Genomic DNA, 14,316 nt, shown 5'->3' with positions numbered 1-14,316 from the left:
GTAAATATATGTAGTGATTTTATTTAGAAAGTAAAGTGCTTTCTTTAGTCCCACTACTCTCTCAGTAGACAATTCTTTCATTTTTGGCTACACTGACAATTCAACAAAAATGGAACCATATATATGTATATTTATATACATATGTATAAATTTGATCATATTAAAAGTAAATTTGATCATATTAAAAGTATAGATTAGAGACATTTATTCATTTTCAGTTCTTATCAGAATCAAAAACAAAACCCAAATGCTCTGTCTTCTCTCCTTCATAAATAGACGCATGTTTCCTGCAATGAGAGTGAAGATCTCTGGATTAGATCCTCACCAACAATACTACATTGCCATGGATATTGTACCAGTGGACAACAAAAGATACAGGTACAGGGATTGAATGTAGGACTTCAGAAAGCGTTAGGATTTTGTCAAGAGTGCCCATTTGATCTGTGACTACTGTGATCTTTGTTTCCAGAACTCTGTAGAATTTCCAGATCCATAATCTGATGCCCATGGGTTCCAGCACCCAGATGGTATTTTCTCTTGCAGTAAAATGTGGAACCAGAATTTTGACTTAGCTTTTCATAGAAACAGAAATGTCTTCATTCATTGGGTTCTTAATAGAGTCAATTTGGTATTGTTAAGTATATCTTTCATTCAGACTCACATTTCAATTTGAATTTTCAGAGGACTTGTTATGCAGTTTATAAATGCATATTACGGCAAATGAAATGTTATGCTTTCTTTATGACTTTTTTGATCTTCATATTAATTTACCTTATCTTGTTACATTCAAAATCATAGTCGCTTTTAGACTTTTTCCCATTGAGAAAATTATCTAAGATTTCCCACAAGTAAGATAAGTAAAATCTCACCATTCATTGTGATATAAGACATCTCCAAACTGGTAAATAATTGTTAACTTTTGGTTTTAGTTTGTAGTTAGCAATTATTGTTTTAAGTCTTATTGTATTTGGATTTTAAAAGAGAATGTATTTCCCTAGTTTTCAAGTAATCTATGAAAAGATACATAGTCTTCAATTTTAAGCCAAGAAGGCAAATTAAAATTTTTCAGTGACAATGTTTCTTATTTTTCCCAAGGGAAAAAAAAACTAACGTTTTTAAAAAAATAAGTACTAACATTTTTTTAAAACGTTTTGAAGGTCTTGGGAGATCAGAAGGTAGGATGCAGTTTTAAATTTGTCTCATTTTTAAAAGAGTGTCTAGCAGTTTTTAAATGAAATAGAATTTGGGTTTTAACACCTTAAAATTCAGAGAGTTTTTGCAAAACAGGTTGACAGTGTCAAAAGTATACAGATTTTAATGTGAACAACAACATGAAATACTAAAAAAAGAATAATTAAAAGTAAGTTTTGTGCTTTACGTATAAATTTTATTACTTAAGTTATGAGGACATCTTGCTAAAATTGGCTACTGCATAACAAGCTAGAAGACATAGAAGTTCATTCTTGAAACGCACTTGATTTAAAACTGATATGCTAATTTGAGCTTGCACTAAAGAAAATAGTAAGTTTAGAAATTATCATTTTTCTTCTGTTTGTACCCTATTTCCTCCTGCAAAACTCTTCCAAATTTTTTTGTTTTATTTTACTTAACAGATTTTTATTTACTCTTACAGAAAGCAAGGAAGCTTCTCATACTAATATTAAAATGGTGCATGTTAAAACATCAAACAGTTAAACATAAACTTGCCTTCATGTACATTGCTTAGTAAAAAGAAATTTGTTTTAAGTGTTGGTATTAGAATGTTTTACAAAGAATGTGTAACCCAGCATTTATTTGCTTAGTGCCTGTGGAGGTGAACTATTTAGTATGTGTAAGGTTTGACAGCACATAACTATTTGGTAACAACTCAATTCATAGCTACAAGGAAGTTTTTTTCTTGCGTTTGTGAGAATTTCCTCTATTTTCCAACTTTTTCAGCAGTATCAGAAAAAAACTGGCTTATTTTCTATATCAGAGTGGTATTTGGTCGAGGTAAAAATGATTACCACTAGAATGTAAAATTCACAATCACAAGAGCCCACACTTAGGAATTTATTAGAATTGCACCATACCATTTGAAGCAAGGTTTTAAAGAATAACTCTTCATTTTGTGCTTATGTATTTTTCCCCCAAGGAAAGGATCTACTGTAAAGAATTAAGCATATCAAAAAGAGTCAGAGAAAGAGAGAGAGAGAGACAGAGAGACAGAGAGAAAAAGAGAGGCATATCAAGCTCAAAAGAGAATAAGATATGTGACCCTCAGTGAAACAAAGAGCCAATCAAAGGTGTTATGAAAATATTTTATGCTTTTATTTTAAAAAAATTATTAGTATATGTTTATGTTATATAAGCACATTCAGTGTGAACTGGTGCACACACTTATCACATCTGCAACCTTTTTACTTTCCCCTTTCGTCCTACCTGCCTATCTCCTTTCAAAAGAAATTTACATATTATACAGGTAGAATTTTCTGACACTGTTTGCCAGCTTACTATGAATTGTATGACGTATTTTAATATACATGGAATAAAAGTAACTAAAGACTATATAATTTTATTTTATCTTCTTCATTGGCACTCTGGTTTCTAACTTTTAGTTTATTTTAAAGTAACAGTAAATGATAGTCTGATTATAGGATTACGTTTTGAGAATTTATCACTTGAGATATTGTCACTTAATGTATCGTTCTTGCTGAATCAACATATTTTCACATATCTATAAACAAGGATATTTTGTCTCTAATTAGAACAGTAATGTTAATGAGGTCATTATTTTCAAAGTGTGATTTGTTTCTTTATTAGTGGTATTTGAAAACTATTTGGTATAATATTTGGTATAAGAAATATAGAAGATGAATAAAGGTTTACATTTTATAATTATTGAAAAATTTTACATTAAACTGTGCATATTATCTTCATCTTATAATGTCATAGATTAGAAAAACATCTAAATGTTAAATGATAATAGAAATATTTTTTCTATCAAAATATGTCAATTTTTTCTTGCATTTCTACTGTCTGTCTCAGCTGGATATGTCTAAAATGCAAAATGATCTTTAAGGAAGTGAGATATTTTAAGATATAATTTTCAAGTATTTTGATACTTACCTAAAGGTGAGTTTGGCATCCTCATGTCCATTGAATTTTCAAGTGAAAAACATCAGATGACAGCATGTCTAATGTTAGTAAATTATTCGTTAGAATTTGCATTTGTGGTTGTGCATATATTTTTCACTAAGCCCTTCATGTACCACTTACCAGTTGTTACTCTACTACTTCAGAAAGTTTTTGAAAATTACTTAAAGATTTATTTTGGGTACAAGGAAGAAATCAATTTATTTTAGACTGTAAAAAGAAGAGTACACATGTGTTCTTGATTCTGCCAAGTTAGAAATACCGAGAAACAAATAGTTCATCTCCTGAGGGCCTTCCTTGTCTTTGCCTTTTAGGTATGTTTACCACAGCTCTAAATGGATGGTGGCGGGTAATGCTGACTCCCCTGTGCCACCCCGGGTGTATATTCATCCAGACTCGCCTGCCTCTGGGGAGACTTGGATGAGACAAGTGATCAGCTTTGACAAGCTGAAGCTCACCAACAATGAACTGGATGACCAAGGCCATGTGAGTATACGGCCAATATTGGATGTCACCACCATGTATGTGCTATATCGTACTGTAGGGAATGGACACTTTTAAGGTATCCCTTCCCTGGTTGATCAGCATGTGCATAATCTGTGCAAAATAAAGATTATATTTGTGTCAGAGAGTATGCTTATGGCTGAAGTATCCTGTGAGAAATTTAATGTATTAAAACTATATATTATGTTTGTGTTGGAATGAAAGAACTCAAGGTAGAGACTTTTCTTTAGCCAAAACATTTGTGTGAAATCCCATGAAGTGCTAATTATTATACTTTGAATATGAGTACTACTTAGAATTTGGCTAAGCAGGGATAATGATTTATTGTGTCATCCTTGCATCAAACTCTTTTCTCAGCTGGGTCTCATTTTTCAGAGTCAGTCCAGGCTTATACTGTCTGTGTGTTCCATCTGCAAGCTCCCAGTTGCTTTAAAAGGAAATCTGATGTGTCAAAATATGTTACAATAATTACTCTTATTCTTAAAACTGCTGAAACATGTTATGTAAGTCAATTCAGCCATCTCTATAATATAGTCATTTTTAATATCTTATTAATTTTTGTGCTGTATTTTTCTTAGGGCAGATTCTACCTTAGTTTCTACCTTAGTATATTAGTAAGTTAGTAACTCTGGATACATGCTGATTTCTGTTTAAAACTAGCATATCTGTTAGGTTTCTGTTATTTGAGAGGGTTTTGATTGAAGCAGAACTGAAGTGCCTTTGGAAGAATATATCTTAGGTAAAAGGAAAACCAACCTGTTCATTTCTCAAAGTGGTAATATAGAGAAAGTATATTTATAAGCAAGTCTTTTAAAACAAAAACACAAACTGTCATAAACTGATGAGATAGTGATAATGGGATGCAAGTTGCTACAATTACATAAGCACTTTACCTTCATAAAGGTTTATGAGTACTGATTTCATAGAGGTACAGATATAGTATCTGGATTTTTAAGGCACATTTAGTAAATCCTGACATTTGTAGTGTTTTTGTTTATTGTTGTCTCTGATAGTTTAAAACACGATCAGAAAAATAGACTTTATGAATCTAGTTTCATGCCCTGTATATTATTTCATGTCTTTTCCTTTTATGTTTATTTTTACAAGTTAACATAGTCAGTTCATAAGAGTTGCTTGTCCTTGATTTTAGAGAGAGAACATTAGTTTCTTCTGTCTCGTTAAGGGAACTGACTGTGAATGCTGGAAGCCATTTTGAGTTTTTTCTTTTAAACAGGGAAAAATACGTAGTCTAAATACTATTTTTCTTACTTGTTTTTAAGATCTAAAAAAACTTAAAGTGTACTACAATTTTCTGAGTTCTACAGTTCTAGAGTATCTCTTTTAAAGAGATAACTGGACTCCAAATTTGTATGCTATCATTCATAAAGTACAAAAATTTTGACAATTTAAATCAATATAATCACTTTACCATTCTTTCAGTTCAAAAGAATGAAATCTTTGTATCTAATAGTTTCTAATATCTGACATATCTAATATTAGATATAGATTTAGCAGTTTATCTGTATGATTTTGCCTTTATAACTTTGCTAGACTTTATTTAAAACATTCTTTAGAAAATAGGATATATACATCTATGTATATGTATATATACATTGAAAGTATTCTCATTCATATACACACATATATAGCACACATAAAATATGTAATATATATTACCCACATAGTATATGATTTTTATTATATATACATTATATATTGGTAGCTTAATTTACAAACTTCGTTCCAATATTCTGGCACAAACCAAACTGGACAAGAACCAAATCAAATTGAATGGTTAGGCTCGATTTTGACCTTATGGGGAAATTTGATTTATTTCTTGCCCTTGATTTGCAACCAGAATCACGGAAATATTTTAAATATATAGATGTGTGTGTGTGTGTGTGTGTGTGTGTGTGTGTGTGTGTGTGTTCATAGAGAGACAGAGATTGAGTTAAACAGTTGGTTTATGTGATCGTGGGGAAAACAGGCAAGCCCTAAGTTTAAAAGGCACACAGGCAAGCTAGAGACTTAAGCTGTTGTTACAACTTGAATCTGAGGACAGTCTGTGATCAGAATTCTCACTTCCCCTGAGACCTCTGGCTGTTTTCTCATAAAGCCTTCAGTTGATTGCATGAGACAAGGCCAAATCATGGAGTGTAATCAGCTTTACTCTAATGATTTAAATAGTATCTCCCCTAAAAAATACTTTCACAGTAACATATGTGTTTGACCTAACACTGATGTTTGACCAAATATCTGGGTACTTCGGTCTAGCCAAATTGACTCATACAATTAGCTATCATACAGTGTTTGTCTACAAATAAAATAATAAATAACAAATTGAAGTTCACTTCCTTAGAGTATTTCACTATTAGGAAACTAAAACATGGCAAAGGAGATCTAGAAAAATGTGTCATCTACTGGTGAAGTTTTTCCTTTAAAATTGTGGCAGGTTGTACAAGTTTAAAATTAATGTGTGTGGGGGGTAAGGAAAGAGGTCGTTTGAAAGCAGTTGGAAAGCAAGGAAATTGCCTTTGCAAATCCTTAAAATGTATGCACATATCAGCTGATACAAGAGGAGGCATATGATGGAAAGTGCCTTTTTTAGTACGTGTGCTGCCAAAACCAGCACTAAAGTGCTCTTTTTTATTATTTATTCAAAGAATATATACTTTGAAACTTTGTAAAATGTGGTGAAAGATACAAAGACATAGGGTCTGCCTTCAGTGAGTTTGTAGCCTAGATGGAGAGAAAAAAAAATGTGCAAAGATTATCATCCTGATGACTCATCTACAGGTAGAGATGCAACCTTACTGAATTTACTCAGTTTGATAACTTCATGTAAGCCTAGATTAGAGATTAAGAATTTGTGATTCTGTTTATCTTGCTTCAGGGGCTAAGAGGACATTAATACCATTATGGTGGGAATTTCTAATTTAATCATCCCTTTCCTGGCATAGAGACCTCTCAGGGACTTATCCCTCTTCCCTTCTCCAACCCTGCTCTTATTTAAAAGGAACTTATCATAATCTTAAGTAAATTTGTAGACTCCAATGAGTTAAGTTATTTTCCTATATTTTTGGCCTCTCAGTTCCTAGTTTTACTTTACTCAAGATGTTCAAGCATGTAACTCTATGACTTGAGAACTCCTTGTAGGCCTGCAACTTTTAGTAATTCAACACAAAGCAAGTGAAGGAATCAATTCCTTGCAGACTGTGACTCAAACTAGGACCACATGAGACAGGTGATAATGCACCATGCAGGTTTATCTCAAAGTGACTTTTCTACTTTCCAAATACCAATAGTATTTAGAGAGAAATATTGATGAGAAATCAGAGTAGGAATGTCCCTCTCCAACTACTCTTTGAATGTTATGAAGACTTTATAAGAAGGATCCTTGGAGAAGCTTTAGCTAGCTTTCTGCTGGCTTTTATGCAGACCAAGATTGGTTCTTGGGCTACTACCCAGGTGCAGATGATAGGAAAGTTTTCATCGCATGAATGTTTGCTATGCATCTGGAGTTTTCCAATGGGGAAAAAATGCAGATTATCATTTCCCTGAAAAATTAGAAGACAGGTGATGCTGCACCTTACACCTTCCAGTGCTGGGATGCTTCGGAAGGGAGTATTCAGAGGCCTGTAGGAGGGCTGTACTCACAGCTGCTGAGAATTGTAGGATACAGCACTCTCCTTCTCGCTGTGTTTTTTCTTGAGAACTATGTGAGTGGGAAAGCAAGATGTTACAGGGGAGATTGCAAAGGTTTCCCTTGTGGGAGGAATTTGCACTGGCTTACAGGTTAGACATGGGCAAGTCATTTTCATGCTAAAAGTTTTGGCTTTCTCATGGGCTGTATTAAAATCAGAGAACTTTGAATTGATGAACTTGAAAGTACATGTTTATAAAGAATGCTTCATATACAACATCACGTATGAAATAAAAATAAGGCTGTCTTCCTGTAGAGCTTGTGATTTGTTATTACAGCATTGACCTCTACCATTTAAAGTGAGTTGGTACCCAGAACCACCAAAAATGCCGAGAACCAGATTTTATTATCTGTTCTTCTTGATCTTTTGCTCTGCTTATTCCAGCATGGGAATTTAAGTCATCTGGAAAATTTCCAGTCAGCATGGAGTTTCCCTACTGAGCTGTTCTGTAAGAGTAGATGCAGCTGCCCGCCTGTCAAATCTCAGTCACTTTCAACCTATCAGCTCCAAAATAAAAAAGATTATGCTTCTTTTGAATCAAATCTAGTCTTTAAAGTAAAAACACATGTATTAGATTTTGCATGGAAAAGTACTGTTTATGGACATAGATATATGTTAATGGGCAATGTCATTAAAAATTTGTCTACATAGAAATAGCACACAAAATGCACATCAGATATAATTGAGTTTTGGTAGTGAACGTTATTAATGTGGTGTTTCGTTATATAAGGCCAGTGGTTTTCCTGATTGGGCTTGTTCTATTATAAAAGCAAAATATGCTTCACTCTTTACTGTAGTAAGTATGACAATTCTTTAAAAATCAAATTGTGCTGTCTTATAGACAACAACTAACACTTGTTTGGCATGCCTTCAAAACTTCCAGACATGCACTAAGTTTCTATAGACAATGTTGAAAATATATTATTTGGCTTGAATAATCTTCAGATGACTATTGACATTTGCTCCTTTACATGCAATCATAGTCAGACATCAACCATTTCTGTATGCTGCTCCAAAATACCCTAACTAAAGTCATTTTTGGACTGTGAAATGATATAAACAAATCAAATCAAAATGTATGTAACTATATTAAGAAATTTCAATGAGAGAATAGGTTCTTCATAAAATAAGAACCTTTTCTGCATTGACTAATAGACAGAAAACCCAAATAAATTTGTGTTCTTTCATTCTAAATCTGTTCTTTCTTATCTTCTAAAATTAGTAGGCATCTATTGGGACAGGGATACAGATCAGTTGCGTAAGTGCCTGCCTGGCAAGCGCAAGGTCCTTAGTTTGATTCCAGGTACCAAAAACAAAAACAAAAACAAAAAATAAAACAACAGCCTCCAAAAGCAAAAGCATTTATTTTTGCTTGTTGATGTAAGTAGATTTTCTTTAGTTATTCTTACGCTCTGGGATTTGATTATTCTTATGCTCTAGGAGTTCCTTAATTTTCTTTTGGAGTTTATAAATTCTGTTTTCTTACCTCTATCACTTTGTTTCTTAGCTTGGAGGAGTTTTCCCTCAAATTCTACTCCCAGGATATCTAGTGTATATCAATTTCTTTAAGAGAGAGATTAATTAGGAAATAAAGAAGAGGAAAAACATGTTAAAATTAACAGATACTATAAAATTTGTCATTTGCTGTGTTATGTTCACATTTCCAAGAATGATAATGTAGAATTACTATTATAATAATAATTGTAAAAAGAACAGGGAAAATTTATATCATAGACTATTAGCTGGTGACTGAGACATCATTTGGGGCTTACTAATTGATGAATTTGCCTCTGTAGGCTGAGAAGCATCAATGTATTTCTTTTGTTGGGTCCTAGCCCAATGACGAGCTCTGTGTGTATACCATAAATTTATAATGAATACACATAGTGATCAGAAAACAAGTCAAAGCATCCTGTTTCCAACTATAGCAGTGAAGATTCAGACATTTTGTTTCTATAAACCTTAGCTGCTTCATTTTTACATTAGAGGACTAATGTCAGTGTTTTCAGATTTAGAATACTGCATATCAGAGAAGAAGCACAACCCTAAATGGAGGGAAGGGAACACGCCTCCTGTTTCCCTGATATCTTAGTTCTAAGAAAAATACTAACTGGAAAAATCCCTTTAACCTTTTGAGATACTGGGACTTCTAAAAATATGTACTTAAATTTCCATTATATCTTTTTATATGAAGATTTGTGGACATATCCAGTTAGGAATTATATGTTGAGGAAGTAAGATAAAGAATCCTATTCACTGAAAATCTGTTTAGGACATAGTGATAGAATCATCAGAATTAAATGTCCTTATGTGTTTCATGTGTTTTGACCTGACATAGAAAGAAATCACCTACACATAGGTAAAACGTTTTGCAAAACAGTATTTCTTATCCTTATTATAAACACCATCCTCTATCTCCTACTTTATTTTAATAATTTTATTTATTTTAAAAATTTCTGGTTGTAGCCCTTTATTTGAATTGATTTCATGGGTCACTAATGGATTATTGAAATTCTGCCCTTCTCGTACACGTGGAAAAACAGTCCCTTGAGGTTTCAGATTCATGCATGTGTCCAGAGGTGATGCTGAAAGTTTTTGTCCCCTCTTGCTTCTTCTCATACTCATGCTTCTCCCCAAAAGGTTTTCTGGTCAGCAAGATCACAGCAAAATTATTAAATCTTCTATCCAGTCATTTCTTCCACTGATAGAAAATTTTAGGCTAAAAAACAAAACAAAGCAAAAAAAAAAAAAAAAAAAACCCAAAAAAAAACACCCAACTATAACCTTAGTTACTACCAGAAGGTAAAGGCATCATTTTGTGTCAATGAGCTCACTCTCCAGGTACAAGACTATATGTGTTTGGGCTGACCAAATACTCTGAATTTCGCTTATTAAACTGCTCACACCTTGAAAGACATGAGGCAGGTCACTCATTGTGTTTTCCCAATGATTTCCCTCTAATCCATAACAGCCAAATTCCTGAATTCTGATCTTACAGCTCAAGAAAGATAGGAGTTTTTACTAAAATCATCTATTAATACCTGACCATAGAATTCAAGAGTAAGTAGAAAATCCCACTGGATTTTGTACGTTTTATGCTTGAGTGCATAAAACGTACAAAGAAGAAAGAAAAAAATTTCACCTGAAATTCATCATCCAGAGAAGATCCCACTATTCATATCTTTGTATGGGCCCCTTTTATTCTTTTAATGTAGCTGTGGTAATTCATGTTTTTATCACTTTATGATTTAAACTTTCTTAAACAGTATTAGTAACAACTAAGGAGTGCTGGAGGAGCTGTGGGTTTAGTTCAGTGGCACAGCAACTGCCTGGCAAACCTGAGGTCCTAAGTTCAATTCCTGGTGCTGTAAAAAACTAAGAAAACTCCCAAACAAAATCAAAAACAAAAAACCTTATGACTAAATAGCACTGGATTCCATGGAGTAGATTTTCATTTACCTCACTATTTATTATTAGGCATGTACATGATTTATGGTTCTTTCATTTTTCAATGTACACCTTTGCACATGAAAACCTTTTCTGACTTTGGAATACACCCTTAAAATAGATTCTCAGTGAAATAATTGGATAGAAGGTGGTTAGCCATGTTACAGAGTACTTGGCAGAGTCTATGAAGGCCTGCGTTTCCACTCTCTGTAGTCTGAGTTTTTAATAAGCCTTATTGTGAGCACCAAAACAAAACCCTGTTGACAAAAAAGAGACTTTGTGAACCACACACAAAGCCAATCCTAGACATTCCTAAAATTCTCTTTGCTCTTAAGTAAATGCGTAGTCAGTGATAGAGGAATAATTTCCATATAAAAACAATTTCAAGTGCAAATACTTACATTTAAAGCTAGGTTTGATGCTATTTAAATAATCATTTTAATATCATTTTTTACTTTTATTAGCTTGGGCTCTAGTTTCATATGGGTCATTATGAATAAGATTCATATGAATTTATCCTTATATGTTAACCAATAGAAAAATATGATGTTGGTTTCCCATGGTTGTATCCAGTTTCACTCAAGCAAAAATTTTAAAAATACTTTTCTACATATATTATAAATAACTTCCTAGCCCTCTCTCTTTACTTTTGTTGTATTTTATTAAATTGGTACTCCTCATCCTTAGAAATGTTAATTCCCAGGAGCAGCTATTTATGTTACATATTCAATATTTAGTCATAGTACCAAGAATGAGCAGAGGCTCCTGATTAAATATGTGCATTTTTTTCTCCTCAAAACAGATCATTCTTCATTCCATGCACAAATACCAGCCCCGAGTGCACGTCATCCGTAAAGACTGCGGAGACGACCTTTCTCCCATCAAGCCTGTCCCGTCTGGAGAGGGCGTGAGGGCATTTTCCTTTCCAGAAACTGTCTTCACAACTGTCACTGCCTATCAGAATCAACAGGTACTGTTCACAGCTATTTTCTTTTTTGGACTCTCTGGGGGTAGATAGAAAGCTAACTATTTTTATTGCTGTATCATGATTACAAAGTGTTTGTCACATATGCCATTCAAGGTGTGCATGAGCGTTTGTGAATATATAAAATAACAATTCTTTAACCACAGTTCTCCAAGCAAGGATTCCCTAATAAGGACCTCTTCAGACAAAAGACATGTAAAATATAAAAAAGGCAATCGTATCATAAGGATTGATTGTAAACCTAGCTCATGAAACTATTTCAGAATCATTTTTATTGTACAGTCACTTTTGTGTTACAAAAAGGGTTTTTTGTTTCAGGCCGTGCTTTGATTGTAATACACAGTGGTGTGTATTGGCAGACTAGCAATTGTGAAGTAATTATTTCATAAAATTGGAAATAATTTGAGAAGTGAATTTTTCTACATGAAAAAGCATGTATTTCTTTAAGTCTGTGTGTATACAAGTCGAATAATTATAGAGAATAATGTAATTGTAGACAGTTTTCATAAGAAATAGCAGTGTAATTGAGGCTAATGTGGTACCCTTTTTTTAAAGTTTCATTGGTGAGCTGAATTGTTTTTAGGCCTCCATTTCTTTTTGTCTTTATATACATCTCAGTTAAAAATATAAGGCTTCTTACTTTCTTTGCTATGCTGTCTGCCATGTTACAGCTTTTTTGGAGACGTGGACCTGCTCTCCATTTGGACAGAGAGGCCCAGTGCTCTGGTTTGTGTGGAGACATCGGTTCCATAGCGAAGCTGGCCTGTGCCCCGTAGTCATGCTGCCACTCTCGTTAGGCTTATAGGGAGGGTCATGTCAGGTCTAACTCTTAGAAGAGCTAGAGATAATTAAAATGATATTCTTAAAATGTATTAAGAAAATGAAACTGGTCTGAGGGAAAAATTAGTGCCTGAAGTGAAAATAGCAGGGAATTTAGGTTAGTATGATTTTTTTTTGTCTTTTTTCTTTTTATCGGTACCAGGGATTGAACTCGTGACTGCCTGCTTGCAAGGCAGGTGCTTATGTCGCTGAGCTAAATTCCCAGCCCCGAATTTAGTATGATTTTAACAATCTGAATTTATTGTCTGTCTGTTATTCACACACACAAATTATCTGCGTTCTATATGTATTTTGTTCTTCCCTTTGTGATATTTTAAGTGTAATGCAGTGACCTTCTGGCATATGTTGGGACTAACACCCTTTAACAAAGATTGAGGCATCAATTAAGACAGTAGAAATTGATGTTGATAAAATGCAATGACATCCACTTTTTAATTTCCCAGCAATCATTTTAAAGAACTTATGGAACAGTGATGAGCATACTCAGCCAGTTGTTAACAATTTGAGTGCTGCCGCCTAGGTTTCTAATCCATTTATACCATGGTTATCTTAGGAAAGTTTTATTTATTTATTTATTTGGTACTGGGGATCAAACTCTTGTTCTTGCAACTTGCCAGACAGGCACTTATGCAGCTGAGCTAAATTGCCAGCTGGAAAGTTGCTTTTAAAGCTTTAGGTTAAAGGAAAAACATAAAATTGAAGTAATCTGTACACATAAGCTTCTACAATAATTAAATGAGTAGTGTGCTTAAAACTCAGTACGGTGTACATAGTCTGCATTTAATAAATGTGGCAATGCTGGTAATAAAAATGCTCATAATAGTAATTGTGATATATTTCCATTTAGATAGGCACCATTATACAAATCTAAAGTTAAAAATATTTTAACTGTTTGAATTATGTAGTGTTACTTAAACACTACTGAAAGGAACAGAGTACAGAGTTATGATCTGTAAAGACAGAATTGTTCTTCAATGATAAAATGGAAGACATGGTGAAGTAATTATCAAACCCTTTCATTATATCCTTTATTATGTAGTTTATCCACATACCAAGATGATATCATATGGAACACATGTGTCTTAAGTGTTGCACCATTGTCTGGAGTATGGTTGAGAACATGCACAGGCAGTATAGGAGAACTGCAAAGACTTTCTTAGCCTTAGTATTGGCCAACAGATTTCATGCTTAGTCAAGATGGTGCAATTAGAAATATATTAATTTTGTGATGTGATTAAGCCAAGAAATTTAAAAAGCAAAGCATGATAAAGCTCTGAGAAAACAGACTATAAATTTCTCTGGGGAAAATAGAGATCTGCTAAGAAACAGATGAGATGTTATTTATTAGTGTCAAGTTCAGAATGATTTTTAAATGGAGATGATTAAAACATTTGTAAATACTATCCTCAACCCAAATTTTGGGGTCTTAGTGGGCAAGATGCTGGTGATGAGTCAACAAATTGTAACTCTAGTTAAAATTAAAATGTCATTTTATATATATATATATATATATATATATATATATATATATGATTTAATCCCATTAGAACCTTCAAAAAGTGGTTATCTTTGGTTAGATACTCACTATAGTGCTATGACAAAATTAGACCAGCACAGAAAAAAGATAAAAGAATAAAACTTTCCAATGAGAGTCATGAAAATTAAAGGAGAGACAGAAGACTACAGAAGCAGAAAATCAAA

At 33.3% G+C, this 14,316-nt stretch overlaps 1 protein-coding gene across 2 annotated transcripts in view; it reads left to right on the top strand.

Moving 5' to 3' along the window:
* Nucleotides 1-14,316, top strand: part of Tbx18 (T-box transcription factor 18) — a 29,007-nt gene that overhangs the window by 3,659 nt on the left and 11,032 nt on the right. For both annotated transcript variants that reach the window (XM_063233175.1, XM_003474893.4), the window contains exons 3-5: nucleotides 277-378; nucleotides 3,450-3,621; nucleotides 11,593-11,760. In XM_063233175.1, the coding sequence (XP_063089245.1) occupies nucleotides 277-378; nucleotides 3,450-3,621; nucleotides 11,593-11,760 (442 nt within the window). The remainder of the gene's footprint in view (nucleotides 1-276; nucleotides 379-3,449; nucleotides 3,622-11,592; nucleotides 11,761-14,316) is intronic.

This window comes from Cavia porcellus, unplaced genomic scaffold, assembly GCF_034190915.1.
Source record: "Cavia porcellus strain 051 isolate PalLab524CR breed Dunkin Hartley unplaced genomic scaffold, mCavPor4.1 scaffold_22, whole genome shotgun sequence".
Lineage (NCBI taxonomy): Eukaryota > Metazoa > Chordata > Mammalia > Rodentia > Caviidae > Cavia > Cavia porcellus.
Note: the sequence above shows the minus strand (reverse complement) of the source record. Positions and strands in the feature narration are given on the sequence as shown.